Source organism: Oryctolagus cuniculus, chromosome 11 (genome assembly GCF_964237555.1).
Source record: "Oryctolagus cuniculus chromosome 11, mOryCun1.1, whole genome shotgun sequence".
NCBI lineage: Eukaryota > Metazoa > Chordata > Mammalia > Lagomorpha > Leporidae > Oryctolagus > Oryctolagus cuniculus.
The window spans coordinates 43,210,801-43,238,388 of NC_091442.1; the positions used below are offsets into that span (position 1 = coordinate 43,210,801).

The 27,588-nt window shown below is 44.4% G+C and overlaps 1 protein-coding gene across 5 annotated transcripts in view; it reads right to left on the reverse strand.

The window, feature by feature from the left end:
* Positions 1-27,588, reverse strand: part of DZANK1 (double zinc ribbon and ankyrin repeat domains 1) — a 64,282-nt gene that overhangs the window by 15,850 nt on the left and 20,844 nt on the right. For all 5 annotated transcript variants that reach the window (XR_516674.4, XR_516673.4, XM_008256348.4 and 2 more), the window contains exons 7-14: positions 26,541-26,626; positions 21,082-21,199; positions 17,554-17,667; positions 11,370-11,462; positions 6,820-6,942; positions 5,874-6,014; positions 3,626-3,833; positions 545-648 (exon numbers count right to left, since the gene is read on the reverse strand). Coding sequence is in view for 3 of the 5 variants with exons in the window: in XM_008256348.4 (XP_008254570.3) it covers positions 545-648; positions 3,626-3,833; positions 5,874-6,014; positions 6,820-6,942; positions 11,370-11,462; positions 17,554-17,667; positions 21,082-21,199; positions 26,541-26,626 (987 nt within the window). In the remaining 2 variants the exon portion in view is untranslated. The remainder of the gene's footprint in view (positions 1-544; positions 649-3,625; positions 3,834-5,873; positions 6,015-6,819; positions 6,943-11,369; positions 11,463-17,553; positions 17,668-21,081; positions 21,200-26,540; positions 26,627-27,588) is intronic.

Sequence of the window (27,588 nt, forward strand, 5' to 3'; positions counted from 1 at the left end):
TGACCAAGTCTTGGAAGTCCTTTAGCATCACTTTCAACATACACTCAGCCAGTCACAAGCCCACCCAGATTCAGGAAAGGGGACATAATTTCCTCCATTTGTGGAGAGGACTATCAAAGAATCTGTGGCCATTTAAAAAAATACTCCTTCTGTGTAGTGTTGTTATGAGAACTACAGTGATGATATTGAGTGCACCATTAAATGGTAACTCTCATGAATGCTGTTGTGTTACATATCAACGGTGTATGAAGTAAATTTGGATGTTCTGGGCTTTGAGCTCTACTCATCAGAATTTCCACAGCACGTGGCACCTATGCACGAGACATTCAGAACCTTGTTGTCCTAGGTCAGGAGCCTCAGAAGGAGACCTGGAGACAATTCTCATATGCAAGTGATTTACTGGGGCAGAGCTCACAGGGAAGAAGAGTACGGAAATGTGGGAAGAAGGCAAGGGAGGAAAAGGAGCCGAGCAAGGGGCGGTGTCAGGCGGCAGCCACAGCCTGACCTCACGGAAGCCCCGGTGGCCAAGTCTCGGCTTACCCACCTTTCCCATCCTGGGTTCTGCAATCAAGGCCCGGAATTCAGGGTTGTTCTGAGCGTAAGACCTCAGGTGGGCAGAGATGTGATCCACCTGTTTTCTCCAGTATCCTAAAAAAGAAACAAAACCCAGCCATAGGGATAATTCTTCTGCGGCTAAGAAAGACAGGTGATAGCATGAGACATGTGTTCTCAGGGAGGTTATTTTCCTTTGCCAAACACCACGATGGTTTTTCCTTACTAATCCTCAGCTGTGTACTGGAGTAAGTTCCATTTTCCCGCCCCAGGCTTCTTGTTACATCTGGCTAATCATAGACTATTAGACTCTCAAAAGAAAAAGTACTTTCTTTTGAGAAAGTACTTTTGAAAGTACTTTTTCTTTTGAGATCCAGAAAGTCTTTTCGTCTTCTATTATTTGATCCCACACATAACTTACAGATTTTTTTCCTTCTTCTTTTTCCCCCAAAGTATTTTAAATATACAGTTTGAGTTTTGCCAGATATACACATCTCAATCAATATAGAGAATATCTCCATCACTCCAAAAAGTTTCTTTGTGCCTCCTTTCTGTCTATACAAGGTTTAAAACACATGTGAATTGGCTGGCACAATTTAAATAACATAGGAGGTTTTACACGAGCCAGGGTGTCTGGTGTCCCATGTGCAGGTGGAAGGTGCACTGCACTGGGACCAGCTACCTGCCTTAACTTCATCACTGCCCTGTGCTCACTTGTCTGCAAACTCTCATCCCAGTATTTCCCATCTGAGTTGGTTGAATATACAGATATACCAAGGGCCAACTGTATGAAGGAATAAGTTAACAAAAATATAAAAATGTACACCCTGAAGCCTGCATGACTGAAAGAAATTAAAGAACATCTAAACAAATGGAAAGATATTTGATGTTCATTAATTGGAAGGTTTAGAATTATTAACATGACAATACTCGCCAAAAGGCCCACAGATTCAACACAATCGCTGTTAGAATCCCAGCTGGATTCTTCGTAGAAATTATCGAGCTGATCCTAAAATTCATATGGAAACTCAAAGACCCAGAATAGCCAAAATAACCTTGAAAAAGAATGAAGGAAGAAGACTCTCACTTCCCAGTCTCAAGGCACTCTACAGAGCAACAGTAATCGCAGTGTGGTTCTAGCCTAAGGACAGACCCGTGAATTAATGAAATAGGTGAATTAATGAAATAGAACTGAAGTTTAGAAAGAATTCAAGATATTTATGTTGAACTGATTTTTCATCAAGGATGCAAAGAGCATTCAGTGGGGAATGAAACATCTCTTCAACAAACGTTATTGGGACAAGTGCACAGCCCCATGCAAAAGAAGGGAGTGTGACTCTGACTTCACATGATATACAAAAATTAACTCAAAATGGATCAAAGACCTGCATGTGAGAACTAAAACTACAAAACTCATAGAAGAAAAGACAGGGATAAATATTTGTGATCTGGATTTGGTAACGGATTCTTAGGTAGGACCAAAAACATGAGCAACGAAAGAAAAATCAGGTAAATTGGACTTAATCAAAATTTAAAATCTTTTAGCTTCACAGGATACATCAAGAAGATTCAAAGACAACTTATAGAATGGTAGGAAGTATGTGCAAGTCATATATCTGGTGAGAGTCGAGTTTCTAGAATATGTGAAGCACTCTTACATCTCAACAATAAAGTCAACCAACAAATTTAAAAATGGGTAAAGTAAAAAATAAAAGTAAAAATGGGTGGGGCCGGTGCTGTGGCACAGTGGGTTAATGCCCTGGCCTGAAGCACCAGCATCCCATATGGGCGCTGGTTCTCATCCCGGCTGCTCCTCTTCTGATCCAGCTCTCGGCTATGGCCTGGGAAAGTAGTAGAAGATGGCTCAAGTGCTTGGGCCCCTGCACCCCCGTGGGAGACCCAGAAGAAGCTCCTGGCTCCTGGCTTCAGATCGGCACAGCTCCAGCCGTTGCAGCCAATTGGGTAGTGAACCAGCGGATGGAAGACTTTCTCTCTGCCTCTTTTCTCTGTGTAAATCTGACTTTCAAATAAATAAATCTTTTTTAAAAAAGTAAAAATGGGTAAGGTATTTGACAGATCTTTCTCCAAAAAAATAAATGGCCAACAGCACATGTAAATATGCTCAACATCATTAGCCACTAAGGAAATGCTAACCAAAACTACAATGAGATACCACTTCACACCAACCAGTATGCCTATGATGACAGAAGTCATATACCAACAAATGCTGGCAAAGAAGTAGAGAAATCAGAGCCCTGATACCCTGGTAGTCAGAATGTCAATGAGTGCAGCCACGTTGGAAAGTGGTCTGGCAGCTCGTTAAAAAGCTAAACATGATGTTACCATCGGACCCAGCAACCATAGTTTTATATATAAATCAGAGAGAAATGAGAACATACGTCCACTGAAAAAGAAATGTTCACAGCACTGTTGTTCTTAACAGCCAAATGGAGAGCAGAACGCAAATGTTTATCAGCTGGTGAATGGATACACAAAACTACATATTGGTATACTCACAACAATAGACTGTTATTCAGAATGAAGTATGGAAATGTGCCATAGCATAGCAAAACCTGAAAAATATTATGCTAAGTGAAAGAAGGCAGGCACAAAAGACCATGCATTGTGCAATTTCATTTATGAAGCATCTGGAATGGGCAAACCCATAAAGAGAGCGAGTGGATGAGGGGCTGCCAGGCCCTTCCCTGGGAGAAGTGGCACAGGGACTGATGGCTTAGAAGAGCACAGAGCTCACTTTTGGGGTCATGGAAATGTTATGGAAACTGTGCTGTTGGGACAATACTGTCAATGCACTGCAGGGATCACTTAAAAACAGTCACTCTGTGTTACGTGACCGGTACCACAATAAAAAAGAGCCACTGGCAAGGTGGCAGTAATAAAGCAGACTAACCACATGCCCCCCAAGGGAGAAGAAACCCACGTGTGCCATGCCATGGACCACATGGGGCTGCGATTACAAGGGAGTACTTAAACTTGAAGGAAGAGCTACCATCCCGACAGAAACAGCACGAGTTTGCCTCTGACCAGCAGAAAGGCATCACTTCCTCCTCACCTCTGCCCGGGCTGACGGCGGTGAGCAGAGGTTTGTGGTCACTCATCTTCTCCTGTGTCTGCTGTAAAGAAGCCAGTTCCTGTTCCTTCTTGGCTAGTAGCTTGCTGGATGGGTAGAACAGGCCAACGGTCTGCGTGCCTACGTCCTTCTTGCTCCCAGCATCAGACATGGGCAAAGGAACACTGAGGGACTGCCAGGCAGCTCGGGCCTGTGGGTAAGGCAGAAAACATTATAAAAAAAATCAGAAGACAATGAATCCTTCATCTTACTCAATGAAAGCTACTTAAATTAGAATGAAAAGTATCTCCCCCTCAAAAGAAGAAAAGCATGGACTTTGAACTGAAACGGGTTTTCCAGTTCTTATTCCATCTTCCTTGCTTCTCTCTTCCCTGGCAACTCCCAGCAGGATCCATGAAACTAGCCCCATCCATTCAGCCCTCTAGTGACTCAAATTCAGCACATCCTGGATGCTTCCTGTTGTGCCTGAGGCCTGAAAGACAGCCATCTTCTCAGCTTTGCAACCCAATGGAGACAGAATCCACAGCTCGCCCACATTCAACTACTGGCACCAACATTCTCTCTGATACACTGTCCGGCGTCAGGACCTGGGGACCTGAGAGGACCAACCACGTGAGATTCTGTGGGCTAACCACTGCATCCTGTCTAAAGGGGTACCACTCACATGGTGGACGACACATGTTCACATATTAGAATACGCATACTACATGTTCTGGTAGAGGATAGAAAATGTCTAACACGATCGCTACGCTGCAATCAAGTTCCGACAGGTGGCAGTCGAGAGTTCTGAGAGGAGACATTTGTTTCATTTGCACAGAGGTAGCACACGGGGCAGCGGCAGTCCCAGGATCCAGGTGTCTCAGCGTACATTAAAGAAGTCATAAACTCCCCTACAGCTGCATGCAGAGGGTGGGGCACATGTGCCTTCTCTCTAACACTTGTCAGCCTTCCAGCTCTTATGACAGAAAGCTAGGAAGAAACCCGGGAAGTCTGTACCCAGCATACAGAAATGCACCGAAAGCTAACATGAAGCCAGTTTGCAGACTTTCCTTTTGCTGAAAATAACCATACATGCTCTCCCTGCAACTATGCCCAGCTGTTATACAAGGAAGAAGTAATCTTATGTACCGGACACAAGTTCTCTGAAATATGAGGGTATTTTAAAAAGGTCATGGAAAATATATATTATTTAAAAAACTAAGTGTGAACTTCAAAAATTTTGAGTGCCAAAAAAAGTTTATTTTTTAAAATTCAAATTTGCCACAAACTTTTTTTTTTTTTTGACAGGCAGAGTTAGACAGTGAAGAGAGACAGACACAGAGAGAAAGGTCTTCCTTCTTTGGTTCACCCTCAAAATGGCTGCTACCACCGCCACGCTGTGTCGATCCAAAGCCAGGAGCCAGGTGCTTCCTCCTGGTCTCCCATGCGGGTGCAGGGCCCAAGCACTAGGGCCATCCTCCACTGCCTTCCCGGGCCACAGCAGAGAGCTGGACTGGAAGAGGAGCAACTGGGACAGAACCAGCACCCCAACCGGGACTAGAATCCGGGTGCTGGCGCCGCAGGTGGAGGATTAGCCTAGTGAGCCGCGGCGCTGGCCTCCACAAACTTTTTTAAGTGTCTTCATATACAAGACCAGGGGGAAAATTCTCAATGCTATGTAAGAATTCAACAGAAGCACATTCTATCCTAGGCATTTAAAATCCACTTCTTGGGGGAGGGCATTTGATGCAGTGGCTGGGCTGCCACTTGGACGCCTTTGTCCCATGTCAAAGTGCTTGGTTCAAGTTTTGGCCTCATTGCTTTTGATCCAGCTTCCTGCTGAAGTGTACCTTGGGAGGCAGCAGATGATGGCTCAAGTCCTTGGGTCTCTGCCACCAATGTGGGAGACCTAGAGTGAGTTCTGAACTCTTAGCTTCAGCCTGATCCAGACCTGGCTATTGCGGTCAATTGGGGAATAAACCAGTGGATGGAAGAGTACGCTCTCACTCACTTGCTCCCTCTCTCTCTCTCTCCTTGCCTTTCAAATAAAATGGAAATGATTTCTTTTTTTAAGTTTACAAAGCTCCACTTCTCCTTAGTGGCAATCCACTGCCTTGCCAAAACTATTAGACCTCAATCTACTACAGAAAATTTAGATTGCATCTCTGATTTCCAAAGAAATTGTTTGAAGGTTTTAAACCTAAGTTGAATTTATTTGCACTCCTGGTTTTTACTACAGTGACAGCCTTACCTCAGAAAACGGGCGACTGCTGTCCAAGCTAAGTCTTGCCAAGGTCTTCAAATAAATACCACAGGAGCCACAGAATTGGGCAGACAGCTGATTGCTGGCCCCACATTTAGAGCAAACAGAGCAGCCAGAAGGAATGCTGAGCTAGAGGACAGAGAATATGTTTAAGATCTTAGTTATAATTTTCCCATTTAAATTGTTTTCATACCACCTCATCTCTAGCTATCAAAACAGTACATGCCCATACCCTCTGATCCACCAATGCTTCCTTCTAGAATTTATCCTACAGATGGACAAGTACTCAAAGAGATATATTCCAGGCCATCTCCTGCAGAAGAAGTCATTGGAAACAACCTAAGTGTCCAACCATAGGGGATAGCCTAGATAGATCATAGTACATACATGTAGACAATGAAATGTTATGAATCCACTGGAAAGAATGAAGAGGTAACTAACAAGCTATATTGCTAAGTGAAAGGACTGGATCATTTTACTAACAGATGCACTGAACAGCTGAAGTAACACCCAGAAAGGGGGTAACAGTGATTAGTTAGTGATGGCTTCTGGGGAGAGGAATTGTGGCACTGACATGAGAAGGGAGAGTAACCCTGCACCCTAAACCTTTTTTATTATTTGTATGCAATACTTTCTCAGATGAGGACATACAGCAAACAATTTTGAGTGTCGTATTGTAAAAGGTAGGCTAACACAATTCTCATAAGAGATGAAATGTCAATAGTCAAATAAATGAGGGGAAAATGTTGAACCTTAAAGAGATGCAAACCGAATGGCAATGCAAGATGGTTCTCTCCAGATTCTTGGGGAAACAGGCACCAGTATGGCAGTCACAGGAGTGACTTCTGCAAGGCCATGGAGGCAGGGTGTGGCTCTCCAGGCCAGTGGTGAGGTGTATGTTCAGCACAACGAAGCTTGCTTTTAAAATACCCACCGCGGCTCCACACCAGTCGCAGAAGCGGGCCTCCCGGAGATTTCGGCGACCACATTTGGAGCAGGAAGTGATCTCCCCTTTCTGAGTGGGTGGGGGAGGGGCTTTATCTCCACTGCACATCCACTGGTGAACAAAACAGCATCCACAGGTAAGATCAATGCCAGTCTCCAAACCCCCTCCCAACCCCAGAACAATGCAAGTCCTGGAAATACAGGCATTTTACTCCCCTGCCAAAAGATAAAACTTTGATGGGCTTTACCAATTAATAACTTGGTGGGAGGAACACATGTTCCTTCACAGGGGTCAGAGGGAGCCAATGGTGCCTCACACATCCTGATCTCCTTCAGTAACTTCACTCATCAAAGGTCGCAAGTTTGCCATTGATTTGATAGTAGAGAAAGAATGTAAAGAGAGCTGAGCTACCTAAGGTATTGTGGGTGAGGTTTATCTTCTATTCCTTGAGACTCTGGCTTCCAAAAGGAAATGTGACATTATTTTCCACTCCGGATACATAAAAAATAGTTTCATTTTGGGGAGGGGAGTGGAGGGAGACAAAACTGTTTCACAAGAATTTCTGAGACTTCCGTAGGCAGACCTAGATTAGAGGCTTTGCTCAGGCTACTTACAATTGGGACAGTAACAGGGCCTGCCACCTATTCACCTGCTATGTGAGGCACTGCTCTGAGCGCTGCCCTGTGCCCTCCCATCAATCCACACAACAGGCCTGGGAGGTGGGTGCCCCCGTCACAGTGAGGGGGAGGGGAACCAGGGCATGAAGACACCAAGACCCCAAATTCAACCCCAGGCCTTCTGACTTGACAGCCTGACTTTTATCCACGACTCCTCACAGCCGCTTCAATACAACGCAGGTGTGTAGGGGATGCCACACGACTGACAGCCATTAAGTACCCAGGAAGGCGTGGCACAGGAGCAGGCTCCAAAGCCAGCTGGCTGCCTTCCGGCGCTGCTGGCTGCTAGATCCTGACTTCATGAAGGGAAAGGACGTGACAGTTTCACATCTTCCCCACCAGCACAGTAGCTGACACCTTGCACCCAGGGCATTCAAACAGTTCCCAAATCAATGGGTAACTGATTCAGCCAGTAACTTGGCAGGTGCACCGCCTAAGATGCCCACTCCGGAGAAGGTTTCCTAAGGATAGCTCTTCCTCCAGAGGCACTTGATTCCCCAGCCCCATCGTGCTTTGCTGCAGGGCCTGCTCTGTGACCCTGCAACCGAAACCTAGCCAACAAGAGGCCACATCGGGCCCCGCCACCCACTGGGGCCTGGGAAAGGAGAGCCCTTGCTGTGTGCGTTTACTCCTGTTTCTGTGCAGCGCCAGTCCTTCAGGGAAATTAAAGGAGAAACTCTTGCAGACTTTCGCTCTCTATCTTGTATTTCAATTACTTTACTGTTAAAATAGGGCTTGGATGGAAAACAAAATTGCCAGTCTGGGTTTCTGTCTTCAGACCTTTCCTTGAAATGCATCTACCATTCAAGTGGATTTCTGAATAATCACATTGCTTTAAATAAAAAAAAAAAAAAAAAGGAAGAAAGGAAAGTTACCTTACCCCATCGTATTAATGCTGCCAAACAAAGAAAAGACATAAACCTATCAGATTGAATGTGCCTGGTTACTTCTATGGTACCTTCATTCTCTCATCTAAATTCTAACATCTTCACATGAACATCTGACTCTGATATGCCATTCAGATAAAGATACAATTTTTACAACAAACTCAACTTTACAATTGTTATAAAAACAGTTTTGTTGATAGATACGACCCATCACTGACAGATAGGACCCAGAAAATTCCATCACTGATAGTTAATAAAATCAACCTAAATTATTGTACTATTAAAGTAAGAAGTCCAGAATCCCCGAGGAAAGAAGTCTGAGTAATTTATTTAAATCTCCTGGCAAGATCATCCCTGGACTGAGTCCGTAATTGTCGCTCTCTTCTATGTTCATGTTTTCTCATTCTCACTGTCTCTCTGTCTCTCTCTCTCTCGTCTTGGAAAATCTCAGAGGGCAACTGCACAATGGGAGAGCGACATTAAGTCTGAAACCACATGACCACACCGACATTCAAACAACTATCGACAAAAGATTACCCTAAAATTATAGCGGATTTGATTCAGGAATAATGTGCTTTCTGATTACATCTGACAGCTCGCTATCAAGTTTTGAGTCTCAGTTCTGAAAAAGAAATGCATATTAAGTAACAGAAATTATCTTCCTAAAAGACTACATGGACACTTTCCTTCTGGAAATGACGATCACTCCCAGGGAGAAAACAATGAGAAAATCTGCTCCTCACACATGGAGGCACTGGGCTGAGTGAACAGGCAGGTGGGCCCTTGCACACACACAGATGGAGGGAGTTACACAGAGCGAGTCCCCATCTCCATGGCCTGTAGGCTGTGGCTACTGGCAATCCCCGCAGTGCCCATGAAGCGGGGGGACAAAAGGCATTATTTTCAGCCAAGAGCACCAGAAAACTGAAGCTAGCCTTGGCTGCTGAAGACGTAGGGAGCACTCAGAGAAAGACAGGGAGGGACCCCCAAGTCCTGTGAGCTTACATCTCTTACAGACCCCTGAACAGCACAAACGCAGCACAGACTCAAAGCTCAGCTAAAGACAAAACACCTGATTAAAGACAACTTGGGTTGTCTTTATTCAGGTATATTTTATAAAATTAAAAATGAACTTAGACAGGAAGCATTTATCCAAGAGAAATGACAACTATGTTCATATGAAGAGTTGTATATGAATGCAGCACTATTGATAATATTCCCAAAGTGAACAGCCAGCGCCGCGGCTCACTGGGCTAATCCTCCGCCTTGCGGCGCCGGCACACCGGGTTCTAGTCCCAGTCGGGGCGCCAGATTCTGTCCCGATTGCCCCTCTTCCAGGCCAGCTCTCTGCTGTGGCCAGGGAGTGCAGTGGAGGATGGCCCAGGTACTTAGGCCCTGCACCCCATGGGAGACCAGGAGAAGCACCTGGCTCTTGCCATCGGATCAGCGCGGTGCACCAGCCGCAGGGCACCAGCCGTGGCGGCCACTGGAGGGTGAACCAATGGAAAAAGGAAGACCTTTCTCTCTGTCTCTCTCTCTCACTGTCCACTCTGCCTGTCAAAAAAAAAAAAATATTCCCAAGTGAAAACAGCACAAGTACCGATGAATAAGTCAATCAGTGGTATATGCATACTGCAGAATCAATATCAAATATAAAGATTATGTATAATAATGAATATTTGCTAAACTGTGCAATGAAATCAGGTGAATTTTATTGCATATAAATTATGCCCCAATAAGACTAGGAACCAAAAGTGTTCTTTCAACTCCACTGGTCTTAGACTGTCAGTGTTTAGACACAATCTTCAAGGATACCTTGTCCACCTCCTCCATATGGTCGAATTGTGCCTCTCTCAGAGAAAGACATTCAGCACCTCAGAATGTGCCCTTACTTGGAAACAGGGTCTTTATGGAGGTTGTCAGGTTAAAATGTGGGGTCTTCAGAGTGGATCCTGATCCAGTGTGACTGATACCCTTAAAGAAGAGGGAAATCTGGGCACAGAGGCAGACACATAGGGAGGGAAGCTGATGTGAAGACACAGGAGAACCTTGGGTGAGGGCGAGGGCAGATGCTGAAGGATGCACCTAGAAGCCCTGGGGAGCGTGAGGCTACCAGCAGCTCGACGAGGGGCTGGGACAGTTCCCTCCCCAGTGCCCTCAGAGGAGGCATGGCCCCACTGATACCCTGATTTTTGGATTTCTGGACTCCAGAACGTGAGGCCATATATTTCTGTTGCTTCCAGTTGCTTGGCTTTAGCCCTTTGTTTCAGCAGTGCTAGGAAACTGAAACCCTCCCATGTGATACCAACCATGATGACCACACCGATCAGCATGCACTGTCCAGTTTCCCGAGGAGCCTCTCTGAGAAGACAGCAAACCCCACAGGCCACAATATATATGACAGCCCGACAGAAACACTTTTTTTCCTTTTACGTTGGCTAGTAGATGCCAGCTTCTTCTTGGAGTCAACTGGAAGTCATTTTAAAGTTTATCAGACATACTTTGTAAACATAAACAGATCATCTAAACTGAACCCATCCACTGTACTTCAACTGCATGCGCCTCTATTTCTTCAACACTCAACACAGACTGGCAGGAAACCTAAGAAATGAAGTGGCTACCAGGTTCTTGATTTCAAAAAGCAGCAGGTGCACCCTGTCAACAGAGATGAACTTGACTGAACAGAAATTATAAATGGGGCCCCACAGGCTCTGCCAGTCTCCCAGGCAAGGCTGTTAAACAAAATTGCAGAAATTGTCAGTTTTTACTGATTCCTCTCAAAGTTAAGGCTTTGGAGGGGAAAACGATTTTGCATGGATGGATATATAAATTCTTCCCCATATAGAGAAAGGTTACTTTCAGTTTACCATGAGTAAGCTTTATTTTTGGCCTCTCTCCCCACTGCAGATTATTTTTCTCTTATCAAACATGTAGCAGCTACTAAATACAGGACTGGCACACGCAATCCACCTACCTCTCGTGATGAAGGCAGGGCCCCCTCACAGGTGACACAGTATCTCAGGTGAGCGGGATTCCCCGTGCCACAGGTGCGGCAGATTGCCTTCTCCTTGACAACAGGGAAAGAGAAATACACATTCCACAATTGTGTCAAGAAATCGTCAAGCAGTCGCATCAGCGTACTAGACAGCTAAGGGCCCCATTACAACACCCAGGCCCTGAATACTCAGTCTGTTTAGTAATTATCACAGCACAGTGTCAGACAACAGAGCTGTAAAAGAAACGAGACTCCAAACAGAGTATTCATGTGATCTTGGGAAGACAAATGGAAAATGTTGCACTCAGTATGTGTAGGTTTGTTTATTTTCCAATGTGGGAAACTTGATGGTCAGTAGGCTGTTCATTTCGTGGCTTAAACAGGGAACAGAGGGACTCGAGACCAGCAAAAGCTTCTAAGTGTGTTTACAAGTAGTCTGGCTCTTGGACTAGGATTTTCCCCCATGGGGCTTTGTGTTAAATATGAATTCAGGTTTGCTCTGTAGTTTCTCACTGTTGGGAAGGGGAATGATAAGTGCAACTTTCCAAGTCAAGATCCTGGGTTTACAGGTGCAATACTGAAAAAAAAAAAATTTGCTTACTTGCTTCTAAGCTCAACAGGGCCCACCATCCAAACCTAGTAAGTCACGATTTCACCTAATCCAAACATGCTCTAAACTGGACCTGTCTTGCAAAATATCCTTTAAAAAATTTCTAATAAATTTTATTTTTTTTTAGTAGTTTCAGGTTTACACAAAATTGAGCAGAAATCACGGGGGCCAGGAATGCTCACCCCACCCCACACACAATGACCCCGTGTACTGACATCCCATGCCGTGGTGGTACATTTGCTACAACTGATGACCCCACGCCGACCCAGGAGTATCACCCATGGCTTGCATCAGGCTCACTTCTACCAAACCCTGTTTAAAATCATCCAATCCCTATGCACATCTTTCCTTCTTCTCCCTTCAAAGACACTACTAAGACTCTCAAAGTGGCCGTCTACCTTACTGCATCAGGCCCACTGCACATCATTTTCTTGGTCAGTAGCTTTTTTCCATGGTCTTGGGTGGCTTCTAATGCCATACCTGGACTTCCTTCCTTCCAGAGCAGTGGTGATGACCCACAGTTAGAAATTATTTTAGGGGCTGGCACTGTGGTGCAGTCGGTTAACGCCCTGGCCTAAAGCACCAGCCTCCCATATGGGTGCCGGTTTGAGACCCGGGTGCTCCACTTCCAATCCAGTTCTCTGCTGTGGCCTGGGAAAGCAGTGAAAGATGGCCCAAGTCTTTGGGCTCCTGCTCCCACATGGGAGGCCTGGAAGAAGCTCCTGGCTCCTGGCTTCGGATTGGCACAGCTCCGGCCATTGTGGCCAGTTGGGGAGTAAAGCAGCAGATGGAGCACCTCTCTCACCTCTCTCTCTCTCTCTGCCTTTCCTCTCTCCATGTAACTCTTTCAAATAAATAAATAAATAAATTTTTTTTAAAAAGAAATCATTTTAAATCACAGACTCACAGACTCACAGCTGTTTGCAGGGATGATCTGGGACCGGGGCCACAATCAGGTGGCCTCAGTAAGGATGCTAGATATCTATGAGGATTTTTTCTTAAGTCAGTTTCCTCATTCACCATCCCATTGCAACATATCATTTATTTGCCTGGTACTAAGCAATTTAGTGACTCAACTTAGTCACTGGGATAAAACTTCTCCTTATAAAGCAGTTAGGAGAACATTTTTTATTTATTCATTTATTTGAGAGATAGAGTTGCAGACAGAGAGATGGAGAGACAGAGAGAAAGCTCTTCTATCTGCTGATTCACTCCCCAAATGGTCACAATGGCCAGAGCTGGGCCAATCTGAAGCCAGGAGCCAGGAGCTTCTTCTGGGTCTCCCATGTGGGTGCAGGGGCCCAAGGACTTGAGTCATCTTCTACTGCCTTCCCAGGCCATAGCAGAGAGCTGGATCGGAAAAGGAGCAGCCAGGAAACAAACTGGTGCCCATATGGGATGCCAGCGCTGTAGGTGGAAGCTTAACCTACTCTGCCACAGTGCTGGCCCCAAGGAGAACAATTTTCAAACTCCCCCAAAATAAGTCTTAGTTGACATAATAAAATGAGCAAGAACGTTGGAAACAAACTAACAGGCCATTGAACACTTAATCTCAGAGCTGACTCTGTGAGATGCTAAGCTAAGGTGCTGCTTGCTGTAGAGTCATAATGCTGGCCTCAGCCCACATCACTGCGCGCGGGGCTCAGTCTCACAGGCAGTGACTGTATCCCAGTCACGGGAATCCTCAGATTCAGGGTAATGACTTCAGGAGGATTCCAGCCCTGAGTCTCGTGGATTCTAGGAACCCCAACATGAATGAAGTCCATGTTGCTCATTAAAGCTCAAAGGAGGGGCCAGTGCTGTGGCACAGCAGATAAGGCCCCTGCCTATGATACCCACATCCCCCATGGGTGCCAGTTCTTGTCCTGGCTGCCCCACTTCTGATCCAGCTCCCTGCTAATGGCCTGGGAAAGCAACGGACGATGGTGCAAGTATTTGGGCCCCTGCTACTCATGTGGGAGACCCAGATGAAGCTCCTGGCTCGGCCCTGGCCATTGCATCCACTTGGGGATTGAACCAGTGGATGGAAGATCTCTTTCTCCCTTTCTCTCCATCTCTCTGTAACTCTGACTTTCAAATAGACAAATAAGTCTTTAAAAAAAAAATAAGTCCAAAGGAAACTGAAGCATCTCTTCTTGCTGAGGGAGAGTTAATGTCTTCAGGTGAAAGGAGATGAGAGGAGAGAAGCTTGTAGGCTCCAAACATAAAGAAAAACTAAGGAAATGGAAGTGTCCATGACCTGATGTGGTCAGTTTATACAGCATACATGTGTTGAAATATTGCACTGTAGCCCATTAAAAATGTACAAGTAGTACATGTCAATTAAAAACTATTACATGTTAATCAAAAAATTATTCAAGGTACATTTGAGAAAGCCCCCCAGAAACTGAGGGCCACAGCCAAAGGAGCTGGGTGAACCTACAGGATGGTTCATGGACACCCCATGGAGAGAGATGCCAGAGGCCTGGGACAAGACCCAAGCACCTGCTGCTCTCAGAGTCCTGGCCTGAAAACCAAGCTCCTGCATCCTCCCAATCTTTCCTGTTCAGATGCTTGCTCAGGTTCATATCACTCCCTGTGAAACCCTGGCATTGCTGGGAGTTCAGATTTCTTCCAAATACTCCTGTTTTTTTTTTTTTCCCACAGTCTATTTTAAAGTAATCACAGATCATTAAAACCATAGTATATTCCAACAACGCCTTACAGTGCAGAACACACTATATCTGTGGTTAGTTTTCCAAACAGAAGGCAGAAAGAGGTGATGCCAAGAGTGAACAAAATGTTTTCATGAAAGAGACATCATTAAGAGCTTAATTGTTAACAGTATAAGATGTATATTTTTAGAACGTATGTCTTTTAACAGATCTTAAAAACCTAATGCTAGGGGCTGGCGCTGTGGTGTAGAGGGTAAAGCTGCCGCCTGCAGTGACAGCATCCCATATGGTCACCAGTGTGAGTCCCCGCTGTTCCACTTCCCATCCAGCTCTCTGCTATGGCCTGAGAAAGCAGTGGAAGATGGTCCAAGTCCTTGAGCCCTTGCACCTGTGTGGGAAGACCTGGAAGAAGCTCCTGACTCCTGGCTTCAGATCGGTGCTGCTCTGGCCATTGTGGCCAATTGGGGAGTGAACCAGCAGATGGAAGACCTCTCTCTCTGTTTTTCCTCTCTCTGTGTAACTCTTTCAAATAAATAAAAATATCTTTAAAAAATAAAATCTAATGCTAAAAAACACAATACAGTAGGGAAGCACACAGTGCCAGTGGAAATCATCATGAGGTTCTCACTTCTTGACAAGACAGTAAAGGTCGAGTCATTATTTCCTAGGATCCTGGGAAGAGTAACGTTGGACAGAGCCCTTTTATGAAAGCTGGACCAAATTCCAGGAACACAGTTAATGTGAAGCTTGTTTACTCAGTGCTTTCAAAGTCCATAAAATCCCTTGAAAACTCAACATCAGAAGTTGATTAGGCTTGATTTTCTATATTTCATTACTGAATTCTTAGTTGGTTTCCTCGCTGTAAGGTGTATATTCTAACTTTGGCCCAACAACCAAGTAGAAAAAAGCTACAAGTGACCATCTCTCTCTCTCTCTCATCAAATTTGCCCTTCAAGGGCCACTCCTGTATTTAATGCTACTAATCAGATAGAAGTTCTGTGTTTATCCTCAGTATAGAATTTACAACAAAGTGGAAGGAGAAATTACTTATACCTTTATATCTCCCTGCCTTCTCACAAAATGAGAACAACTCTGGATTCCAAATACTCAAGACAGCATGATATATGCTGAATTTTGGCCACAACTAACACCCTTTCTGAATATTCCAAAGAGTTTGGAATGGTATCATCTTCAAACAACCTGAGCAAATACATTAAGAAGTTCTGCTGTGAGTGACAGAAGACCCAGAAGAACAGTGGCTTAAACAAGAGAGAAGCTGCTTTTCTCTCGTGTGTAAGAGATCTAGGCACTGGCTTCTGGGGCTGGATAGTGGTTCTCTATGGTAGTTTTCAAAGTGCCTTAAGATTAAACACAGTCATCTCAAAAAAATCTTAGTAAATTTTCATCTATCTGACATTGACCTAAGAATTTATTCAAAATCTCCTTTCTGAAGGCTTTGCATAGTCTGGAACACAACACTGATCTTTTCACTGTGAAGGGTGTTTGGAGGTGAAAGAAAAAATAATTTATCTGTTCTCTTAATACATTTTGCCCACATAGAACCCAAGACCATTCTAGAAATGTTACAGTCCTGATTGTACATTAGTAAACCCACAAATTTGCATACTGATAAAAATTCTTGCTTTTATGTCCAGAATGCCCTTTATCAAATCATTTTATCCACTATGGCCCTCATTTAGAATTGAAAAGGTAAATGGGGTTATACGTTAAAACTGATGAAAAATATAACTTTATATTAAATGATTATGCCAAAATTTTTTTAATTTTATTTTTTATTTTTTTATTTGAAAGTCAGTGCTACACAGAGAGAGAAGGAGAAGTAGAGAGAAGAGAAATCTTCCATCCGCTGGTTTACTCCCCAATTGGCCACAATGGCCGGAGCTGTGCCGATCCGAAGTCAGGAGCCAGAAGCTTCTTCTGGGTCTTCCCACGCAGGTGCAGGGGCCAAGGACTTGGGCCATCTTCTACTGCTTTCCCAGGCCATAGCAGAGAGTGGGATCAGAAGAGGAGCAGCCGGGACAGGAACTAGCACCCATATGGGATGCCGGCACTGCAGGCGGTGGCTTTGCCTGCTGTGCCACAGCACCGGCCCCCTGCCAAAATTTTTAATGGTATAATTTCTCTAGTTTTTTAAATGTATGCAATAATATATAAGGTTTTCTCCATGTGACAAGGTCTAATAATTCTTCTTCAACAAAAGCATGACGCCATTTTAAGGATGAGATGGTAAATCAATATTAAACGCAATGTTGCAGTTTAAATTCAGGCAGCAAAAAACACTGTCTAAGTTAGCAGTCGTGCAATTTGTTCTTCAAATCAAAGTTCAGGAAATATATCTCTTGTAACATTACAGATCCTGCTGGCAAGCTGAACACTTGGTTTAGCAGGACACCTTATTAGAATGGCTTTTGCAGGGCCATCATTGTGGTGTGGTGTGGTGTGTTAAGATGCTGCCTACAATGTCAACATTCCATATGGGTGCTGGTTCAAGTCCAGGCTGCTCCACTTCTGATCCAGCTCCCTGCAAATAGCCTGGTAAAAGCAGCAGAAGATGGCTCAAGTGTCTGGGCCCCTGCCACCCATGTGCGAGACCCAGATGAAGCTCCTGGCTCCTGGCTTTGGCCTGGCTCAGACCCAGCTGTTGCAGCTATTTGGGGAGTGACTCAGCAGATGAAAGACCTCTCTCTCTATCTCTCCCTGTCTCTCTGTAACTCTACCTTTCACATAAATAAAACAAATAAAATCTTTAAAAAATAAACCAGAAAGGGTTTTGTTTACAGATGCTGTTGTCCATTCTATCAGCTGAAGACAGATACAATTATTAGACATTACTTTCCACATATTCCACTCGTGTTTTTACAAAGCCACACTTCTTTACCTTCAAGTGGAGGCTGGCCTGTGGCCGCAGCTGCAGTGCCAGGGTGGCCTCGCACACCACACAGATGGGAGTGTTCATGGGCACCAGGTTTCCACATTCGGCACACAAGCCCATCTGCACAAAGCAAAGGCCAGGTCTGTCTTGGGCGCAAAGACTGAAGGAGTGGGTAGATCTTAGGATGTAAACGTTTTGTTTCCTGCCGTGAAAACAACTTTTAAAATAATTACCTTACATTACTATTTTAGTTTCTTTTATTTCTATGAAGAGTTAAAATATGTTTATTGTAGAAGAGAGGGAGTGCATGCACATGGGGAGGGGCGCAGGAAAGAAAAAGAGCCATGGGAAATTAACTTCAGCACAATGGAATGAGGAGGTCAATAAACACCATTCTCAAAAATCAGCTATAAACTCCAATGGAACTGTCAAATGTCAATCACTTCTGCACTCTGAAAGTCAACCCAAGGCAGGAAACAAACTGAACAGTTCCTAAGCCTGCCTGACCTTCACACTACAAGTCCTTGTGGTTCCCGCACGGGACTACTTCCTCCTTCCCCAGTTCTGTGTGTGGTCACTCTATGGGGCAGGGCTGGCTATGAAAACCAGCAGATACGTGGCTGCTCATGGACAGGCCTTGCTTCCTCCGAGCAGTTGTTAAGACGGCAATTCTCAGTGATGGGCAAGGAGGAGGGAATGGTGCTCCACTAGCCCGAGAGTATGGTCCTGCTTGGGATAATCAATGGACAGTCAAACCCACGAAGGACTTGACAGGGAGCTGCAGCGGCTAAACTGACTACACTTGAGAAACTCTGCACATGTCCTTTGTTGACTGGGGGCCAATACACACCTGCAGCATGAGTCATGGTGGGCCCAAGGCACGGACACCGCCCTGGCTGATGGAGACTGCAGAGGATATGCAAGAGTTCAGCACAAAGTAGGAGACAGCGGGAAGCATGAATGATCTACCCATCCCACAGACAGCCCCAAAGGCAGAGAGCAGAAGCCCAGCTGACTCAAGGTGGTGGAGCATAATTTCTGGTCAGTCTTCAGTTGGACAGTAATAAATGCAGACCCAAGGGTAACTCCAGGATTAAACACAAAAACAAGAAAAAAATTAACCTCTGACATCAGTGGCCACACACTGCAGAGAAGACGGGCATTAAATATTTAATCCACATAAATAAACAAAAAACAATAACCCCAAGGGGGAAAAGACAGTATCCAGAGTTGCTACAATGTAGCATTCCTTCAAATGTTCAGTATTCAAAAAAAAATATGAAAGACACAAAAAGACAGAAACCAAGAAAGCATGACCCACATCCAGGGGGAAAACAGTCAACAGACTGCCTCAGATAAAGATGTCAAAGCAGGGGCTGGTGCTGTGGTGCAGCAGGTTAAACCGCAGCCTGCAATGCCAGCATCCCTTATGGGCGCTGATTCGTGTCCCTGAGGCTCCACTTCAGATCCAGCTCCCTGCTGTGCCCTGGGAAAAACAGCAGAAAATGGCCCAAGCTGGGCTCCTGCCACCCACTTGGGAGATCCAGATGAAGCCCCTGGCTCCTGGCTTCAACCTGTCCCAGCCGTGGCTGTTGTGACTCCCTGGGGAGTGAGCCAGAAGATCTGTTTCTCCTCTCACTTTGTAACTCTGTCAAATAAATAAACTTTTAAAAAAGATTTCAAAGCAGTTATTATTAAAAGTGTTCAAAAAACTAAAGGAAACCACATTTAAGACATTAAAGAAAGTACGGCAACGATCTGATGAATGGGGACTCTCAATACGGAAACAGAAATTCTGAAAAAGAACTGAGACAAAATCTGGAATCAAATCTGTTAAAAACAAGAGAAATGAAAAAAAAAATCAAAGAGGGACTGAACAGCAGATTGGAGATGACAGCAGAAAGAATCTGTGAACTTGAAACAATTCAACATAAATGATTCAATCTGAAGAACAGAGAAAAAAATACTTAAGAAAGACCAGTGGGGCAGTATCAAGCCTACCAAGATACGCATCATAGAGACAGAAAAAGAATTTGAAGAAATAATAGCCAAGAAATGCTGCACAGAGGAAGAAAAACAGTAATCTCTCGGGAGCTGGCAGAACAGCTGGAAGGCTGCTGAGACAAGCTGGGGGCTGCCCCTGGGCTGCCAGTGGGACTCACCAAGAAATGCAGAGGCGTCAGCACAACTGGGCATCCTATTGGTTAGCTGACCACCACGGAGCAAAAAGAGAGGAAAGCACACCAGAGCCAGGAAAAGAGGTGAGCCCGTTCGCCGGCAGAGTCCCTAGGAGCAGTGTCCCTCCCTCTAGGGACAAAAACTATCAGCCAGCGGGCAAAGGAGAAACACCTACAGGGGGCAGCACCACGGCCATGAGGCAGGGCAGGGCAGAGTGGATTTGGAGCCGAGGTGCACCTGCACCTCTCTACCGTGCTCCACTGAGTGTCCAGTGCCCAGGAGGAGGAGCCTCCCCTTGAGATCCCAGCAGCCTGGCTTAATAAATGGCTGTTGGTTCAAACTGCAAAGTTATTCATAATTCATCATTTCATATATGTATACTCTCTAATAATCATTTCTCCCTACAAAAGCAAAATAATTTCTGAAAATCTGTTTCTAGGCAAGTGGAAATAACGTTGACATTGCACAAACAGGAAAATTTGAAGCTAATGGGACGCATTCACATTTCACTTTCTGTATTGTCTTCTGCAAGGAGCTCAAATGTATTACAGAGGTAAATTAACTTCTACCATAATCTTGAGCAACAAATTGGAGGAAGAGTTAAAAAAGAGATATCCAGTTAGTACCTGATCCCTTGCTTGAGGGCATAACTCAATTCTAAGACCTGGAACTCACTGAATTTGTAAAGTTTTCTTAGTGACTGTGTCTCTAAAGAGCATCATTTTTCACTCAGCATCACAGATCCCTTTAACCTGGTAAACTCCAGTCCAAAACAACCCCATATTTCAAGTCTTTTTAAAATATTGAACATATTTTAGTGAAGGCTTTCATTTTTAGCAAGGCAAATATGTCTTCCAACTAACTGCAACTTAAGTGGTAAGATAAAATCAATTATCACCTACACATAATCAGCCAAAGCTCACAGACTTAAATGGACTGATCAATTTTTAGCTTCTTTGGACAGAATGCTACATCTTACGGATATACAAAATATACAGATATAGATAAAGTAATTAGTACTTCTCTCCATTTATTTCGAGAACACGTTTCCTCAGCCATGAACAGAAATATGAAATGGGTAGGGAATACTTCTTTATCCATGCAAAGTTCATTACAATGGTTAAGATCTCAACATTTTTCTGAGCTTCTATTCTGCAAGGACACACAAAGGAAACGACTGCAAACACGTGTTTCCATTGCTAAGTGGGAATCTGCATAGTAAGAGATGAATTTGCCAGGAACGCCATCACCCGGTATTTATATCTATGGTTCATGGTTACCTGGCGCTGTGCTACTGCTGTAATTGAAGATCAGATAAGCCAGTGAATGATGTCTATAAGGCATGTGCTTGCTCACCTGGGCTCCTTCTGGGGGCGGGAGACGACAGCCAAATATGGGTGGGACAGGAGAGCCACATTCTTGACAGAAGCGAGCAAAGGGATCAGGTGGGCGGGGGGCAAGGCAGTGGGCACACCTACAACAAAACAGGTTCCTGATTGGCCATGTTCTGATGGCCTGGGAAGGCTGGTGAAATTCCGAATGTGTTCAAACAGTTTTCCAAACAAAGCAAAACACAGGCAGACGGTTCTCAATAGCGATAGCCCAGGGTGAGGACCGGAGATTCTGCTCTGGGTCCTTTCACTACAAAGCAGCCTCACATCTGGAGCCTCTGGGGTCTGTGCCTGCCGGCCAGGCCAACCTCACTTCCTGTCAGAGGAGGTTTATCAAGCAGCCTTGACCTCACCTCTTACCGAGGCAGTGTCTTGTTGGATTCGGCACTTTAAGCGTGAGCCTGGGGAATTCCGGTAATGTTCACGTTGCATCTTTCTGACTTCTTGTTTGGCCATAGAGCCCTCTCTGAGTGACAGGTCTTCCTGTCTGGCACTCTGGAGGGCCATCATGTTTTTCTTCAGCTACCTGATGAGTCCCAAGGTCTTGCCCTAGCAACATCTGGCCCCATTCCTGGCCACCTGGATCCTGCCACTTAGCACCCAATTACCTAACTGGGTTGTGACCATCATCCAAAGTGAAAGGATTCTTGGAATTGGGCTGCTGTATGACTACACCTTTCCACCCAGATTGGACCCATCATCCTGTCACCTACTGATCTGACCTGCTCAGTAGCCATGAGCCTTGGACACTGGGCCCTTGATTGCCTACTTTCTCCATGGCCTCTCAACAACTGTCAGCCATCATAGTTGAGTTCACATCCCCAGGCTCTTTATCCTGCTCAGTCCTTCCTTACTGGACCACAGTATAGAGTTTTCACCATACATCCAGCCTGGTCAACAACCAGTTGGCCCTTTCTAACCTCAAAGCTCACGAAGTGTTGCTCAACAATCCAGGGAATGACCCACCTTGTCTCATTGCTCTTATCTCAACTGAGGACTTGGAGTTGTGGATCTGAGATGTTTAAGGCAAGTGGAATTTTTAGGAAAGAACACCAGAGGAGAGCTGCAGTAAGAGCTTCAGAACTCGGCAGAGGGTCCCCCTCAGACCTCCAACTGGGCACTACAGTCAGGGCAGGCGATGGGAGAAACTACGCATGATCATAAAATAAACATAAAGGTGGATCAGAGGAAACAATCTTCGGGACTCACATAAGGCTGTGAAGTTCATGCTTGTATCAGCCAGATGGAAAAAATTGACATGGGGCATCAGTTAGACCACAGCTACTTGAAATGTCCCAATTAAGAGTACAGAAATGATCAGGTATGGATTTAGCAAGAGCTAACTATATGCTGCTTAAAAAAATCAAATTAAGAGAGGCAAAAACAGACTAGAAATGAATGGATATAAATATATATATACATATATATAATGCAAACGCTAATGAATAGAGAATACTTAAACAATGCTACCAACTAACTTACCTAATTAACACATTAATCCTAGCAAAATACACACTGTTCCAAAGTACACCTGGAACATTTACTGATCAAATCATACACTATGTATTCTCTGACTATAAAGGAATTAAACTTAAAATAAATACCATAGGCTGGCGCCGCGGCTCACTAGGCTAATCCTCTGCCTTGCGGCGCCGGCACACTGGGTTCTAGTCCCGGTCGGGCACCGGATTCTGTCCCGGTTGCCCCTCTTCCAGGACAGCTCTCTGCTATGGCCTGGGAAGGCAGTGGAGGATGGCCCAAGTGCTTGGGCCCTGCACCCCATGGGAGACCAGGAGAAGCACCTGGCTCCTGCCTTCGGATCAGCGCGGTGCGCTGGCCGCAGCGCGCCGGCCGAGGCGGCCATTGGAGGGTGAACCAACAGCAAAGGAAGACCTTTCTCTCTGTCTCTCTCTCTTTCACTGTCCACTCTGCCTGTCAAAATAAATAAATAAATAAATAAATAAATAAATAAAATACCATAAGAAAAATCTTCTGTTTTGGAAATTTAACAAAACATTTCTAATTAACTCATTGATCAAAAAGAAATAACAGGGGTGAGCGTTGTGGTACAATGGATTAGGTTACCACCTGAGATCCCTGCATTGCATATTGGAATGTCTGGTTTGAGTCCCAGCTCCTCTGTCTCCAATTCAGCTTCCTGCTAATGCGCACCCTGGGAGGCAGCAGATGATGGTTCAAATACTTGAGCCCCTGCCTGACATCTATGTGGAAAAGCTGGATTTAGTTCCAGCCCTGGCTGATGCAGAGATTTGAGGACTGAACCAGCAGATTGATCTCTCTCTGTGTGTGTCTTTCAAATAAAAGTGTAAATATTTAAAATTTTTTTAAAAATTCCCAAAAAAAAAACATTAAAAATTTCATAGAAAATTCTGCTATTTAAAAATATGCATGTGAAGCTGGCGCTGTGGCATAGTGGGTAAAGCCACCATCTGCAGTGTTGGCATCCCATATGGGCACTGGTTCAAGTCCTGGCTGCTCCATTTCCAATCCAGCTCTCTGCTATGGCCTGGGAAAGCAGTGGAAGGTGGCTCAGGTCCTTGGGCCCCTGCACCCGTGTGAGAGACCTAGAAGAAGCTGCTGCCTTTGGATCGGCCCAGCTCCGGCTGTTGTAGCCAGTTGGGGAGTGAACCAGTGGATTGAAGATCTCTCTCTCTCTCTCTCTCTCTCTCTCTCTCTCAATCTGCATCTCTCTCTCTCTGTCTCTCCTTCTTTCTGTGTGTAACTCTGTCTTTCAAATAAAAATAAATAAGTCTTTAAAAATGAATTTAAATTTTTGTGCCAAAATAAACCTATTTTTTCCATTTCCATGAACTATTAGTAATCTTTTTAAGAAAACTCCTGACTCCAGTGATTTCACTGATGAATTCTACAAACACATAAGGAAGAAATAATAGAAATTTTATGCAAACTCTTTCCAAAAACTGAAAAACAAAGAATACTTTCCAACTAATTACATAAAGCCAGAATTAATCTAACATTAAAAGATGAAAACATTCACAAGAAAATTCCCCAATATCCCTAAGGAACATGCACGCAAAAAATTCTTTAAAACCTGTTAGCCAGGAGAGGGAAGAGGAGGGGAAGGAGGTGAGTGGGAAGGCAGGTATGATGGGAAGAATTACTATGATCCTAATGTTGTATTTATGAGATACATACAAATAAAAAAAAATCCTGTTAGCAAATCAAATTGAATAATACATAGACTATATAAAACTTTAACAATGGAGCCGGAGCTGTGGTATAGTGGGTAAATGCATCACCTGCAGTGCCAGTATCCCATATGGGTACTGATTTGAGTCCCAGCTGCTCCACTTCCAATCCAGCTCTCAGCTATGGCCTGGGAAAGCAGCACAAGAAGGCCCAACTCCTTGGGCACCTGTACCCACATGGGAGACCCAGAAGAAGCTCCTGGCTCCTGGTTTCAGATCAGCACAGCTCCAGCCTTGCAGCCAACTGGACAGTGAACCAGCGGATGGAAGATCTCTCTCTTTCTCTGCCTATCCTTATCTGTGTAATTCTGACTATCAAATAAATAAACAAATCTTTAAAATAATAAAATATTTGACAAACTAAGAATTGAGTATGAAAGAAAAACTAGACTTCATCAAAATTTGGAGGCTTTAGTCCTCTGAAAAACACTGTTAAGAAAATTAAAAAGCTTGGGGCTGGCACTGTGGTGCAGTAGGTTATTCCTCCACCTGCGGCACCAGCATCCCATGTGGGTGCCGGTTCTAGTCCTGGCTGCTCCTCTTCCCATCTAGCTCTCTGCTGTGGCCTGGGAAGGCAGTGGAGTGAACCAACGGAAGGAAGACCTTTCTCTCTGTCTCTTCCTCTCACTGTCTGTAACTCTATCTCTCAAATAAATACATAAAATCTTTTAAAAAAAGAAAATTAAAAAGCTAAATATTGGGAGAAAAGATTTGCAAAACATATGTCTGCCAGAGGAAACTATGCACAATTCTGCAATAAAAAGATTATAAAGTGACTGGTACCAAGTTAAAATGCTGCTTACAATGCCAACATCCCATATCAGAGCTCTGGCTCAAGTCTCAGGTTCTCCACTTCCAGTCTAGCTCCCTGTTAATGCACCTGGGACGGACCCTACCATCCACATGGGAGACCCAGATGGAGTTCCAGGCTCCTTGCTTTAGCCTGGTACAGGCAATGCCTATTGTGGCCATTTGGGGAGTAAACCAGCAGATGAAAGATCTCTCTCTCTGTCTCTCCCTCTTTCTGTAACTCTGCCTTTCAAATAAATAAATAAATACTTTTTTTAAAAGTAGCACATGAAAAGATGCTCAAATAATTTGCCACTAGGGCAAGGCAAATTAAAGCCACAGTGAGACAGCACTACAATCTCACCAGATGGCCCACACAATGCTGGTGGGAGCACAGTATGAAACAACCACATTGGAAAACAGCTTGACAGCTGCTTAAAAGGCTAAACATACTTGTGTATCTAGCACATGACCCATTCATTCTACTTCAAAGGAAACAAGAGCATATATGTATAGGTCTTGTGTACAAACGTTCAAATCAATGTTATCTATAATAGCCCAAAACTGAAAATAACATGCATGTCCATGAATAAGGGAATAGGCAAGCAAATTTTGATGTATTGATACAATGGAATACTACTTAACAACAAAAACAAATAGATGAATCTCAGAATTATTATGTTGAGTGAAAGAAGCCTGGCAAAGAAACAGAGCAGATACCGAATCACTTGACTTATACATTAAATCAAACACAAGCTACGGTAGTGTGACAAGAGACAGAGCGACACTTGTCTGGGGATAAGGGGATGAAGAGGAAGGGTTACAAAAGGGCACAATGCAGGACTTCTGGAGGGGATGGTTTGTTCATTTCCTTGATTCTGGGGATAGTTTCATGATTACATTTATGTCAAATTCAACTCTTTAAATAGATGCAGTTTATTGTATGTCACATAAACCTTTAAAAAGCTGTCAAATTTTGGGCTGCATTGTGGCATAGCTGGTTGAGCCATTGCCTGTGATGCTGGCATCCCATACAGGCACTAGTTTGAATCCAGGCTGCTCCACTTTGGATCCAGCTCCCTGCTAACACACCTGGGAAAGCAGTGGAAGACAGCCCAAGTGCTTGGACCCCTGCACACACATGGAAGACCCAGAAGAAACTCCTGGCTCCTGGCTTCTGCCATTAGGCCATTAGGGAGTAAACCAGCAGATGGAAGACCTCTCTCTCATTTTCTGTCTGTTTCTCCCTTTCTGTAACTCTGTCTTAAAAAAAAAAAAAAGCTTAAAATATTAATTTAAGAAGTTAGGCTAGGCATATCCATTGTTAAGTCTCTCTTTAAATTCTCTTTGACCATCATGTATCTTTAAAAGATTTAAGACACAGTGAAGAAAATATGATACTTACTTAAGGAAGTCTGTCTCTCTTTGAATTCTCATGATCTCTGTGCTTGTCAAACTCTTCTGGCCAGGTATATGTGCAAAACCAGGGGACTAAAATTAAGAACACAAACACACATAAACACAGGTAATCAGTGTGGTAAAGACCATGGTATAGTACAATTCCACTAAAAATTCATTTTAATGTTTATTGTTTAAAAGTCACCATTTACTTTTTTAAAAAGAGTTATTTATGTATTTGAAAGGCAGAGTTAGAGAGAGGCAGAGGCAGAGAGAGAGAGAGCTCTCATCAGCTGGTTCACTCCCAAGATGGCCACAACTGCCAGAGCTGTACCGATCCAAAGCCAGGAGCCAGGAGCTTCTTCCAGGTCTCCCACAGGAGTGCAGGGGCCCAAGCACTTGGGCTGTCTTCCACTGCTTTCCCAGGCCATTAGCAGAGAGCTGGATTGGAAGTGGAGCGGCCAGGATTTGAACCAGTACTCATATGGGATGTCAACATGGCAGGCAGCAGCTTAACCCATTGCACCACAACACTGGTTCCTGGAGATGTTCTTATAGGTGAGTCTTTTTTTTTTTTTTAACAGGCAGAGTGGACAGTGAGAGAGAGAGACAGAGAGAAAGGTCTTCCTTTTGCCATTGGTTCACCCTCTAATGGCTACCGCGGCCGGCCCACTGCGTTGATCCGATGGCAGGAGCCAGGTACTTATCCTGGTCTCCCATGCGGGTGCAGGGTCCAAGCACTTGGGCCATCCTCCACTGCACTCCCTGGACATTAGCAGAGAGCTAGATTGGAAGTGGAGCAGCCAGGGTTTGAACCAGTACTCATATGGGATGTCAACATGGCAGGCAGCAGCTTAACCCATTGCACCACAACACTGGCTCCTGGAGATGTTCTTATAGGTGAGTCTTTTGAGTTTCCTAGAGGAAGAATCTTTGAGATAAATGTATACCAACTTGTTTTTAATTTTTTTATTTTTGACAGGCAGAGTGGACAGTGAGAGAAAGAGACAGAGAGAAAGGTCTTCCTTTTTGCCGTTGGTTCACTCTCCAATGGC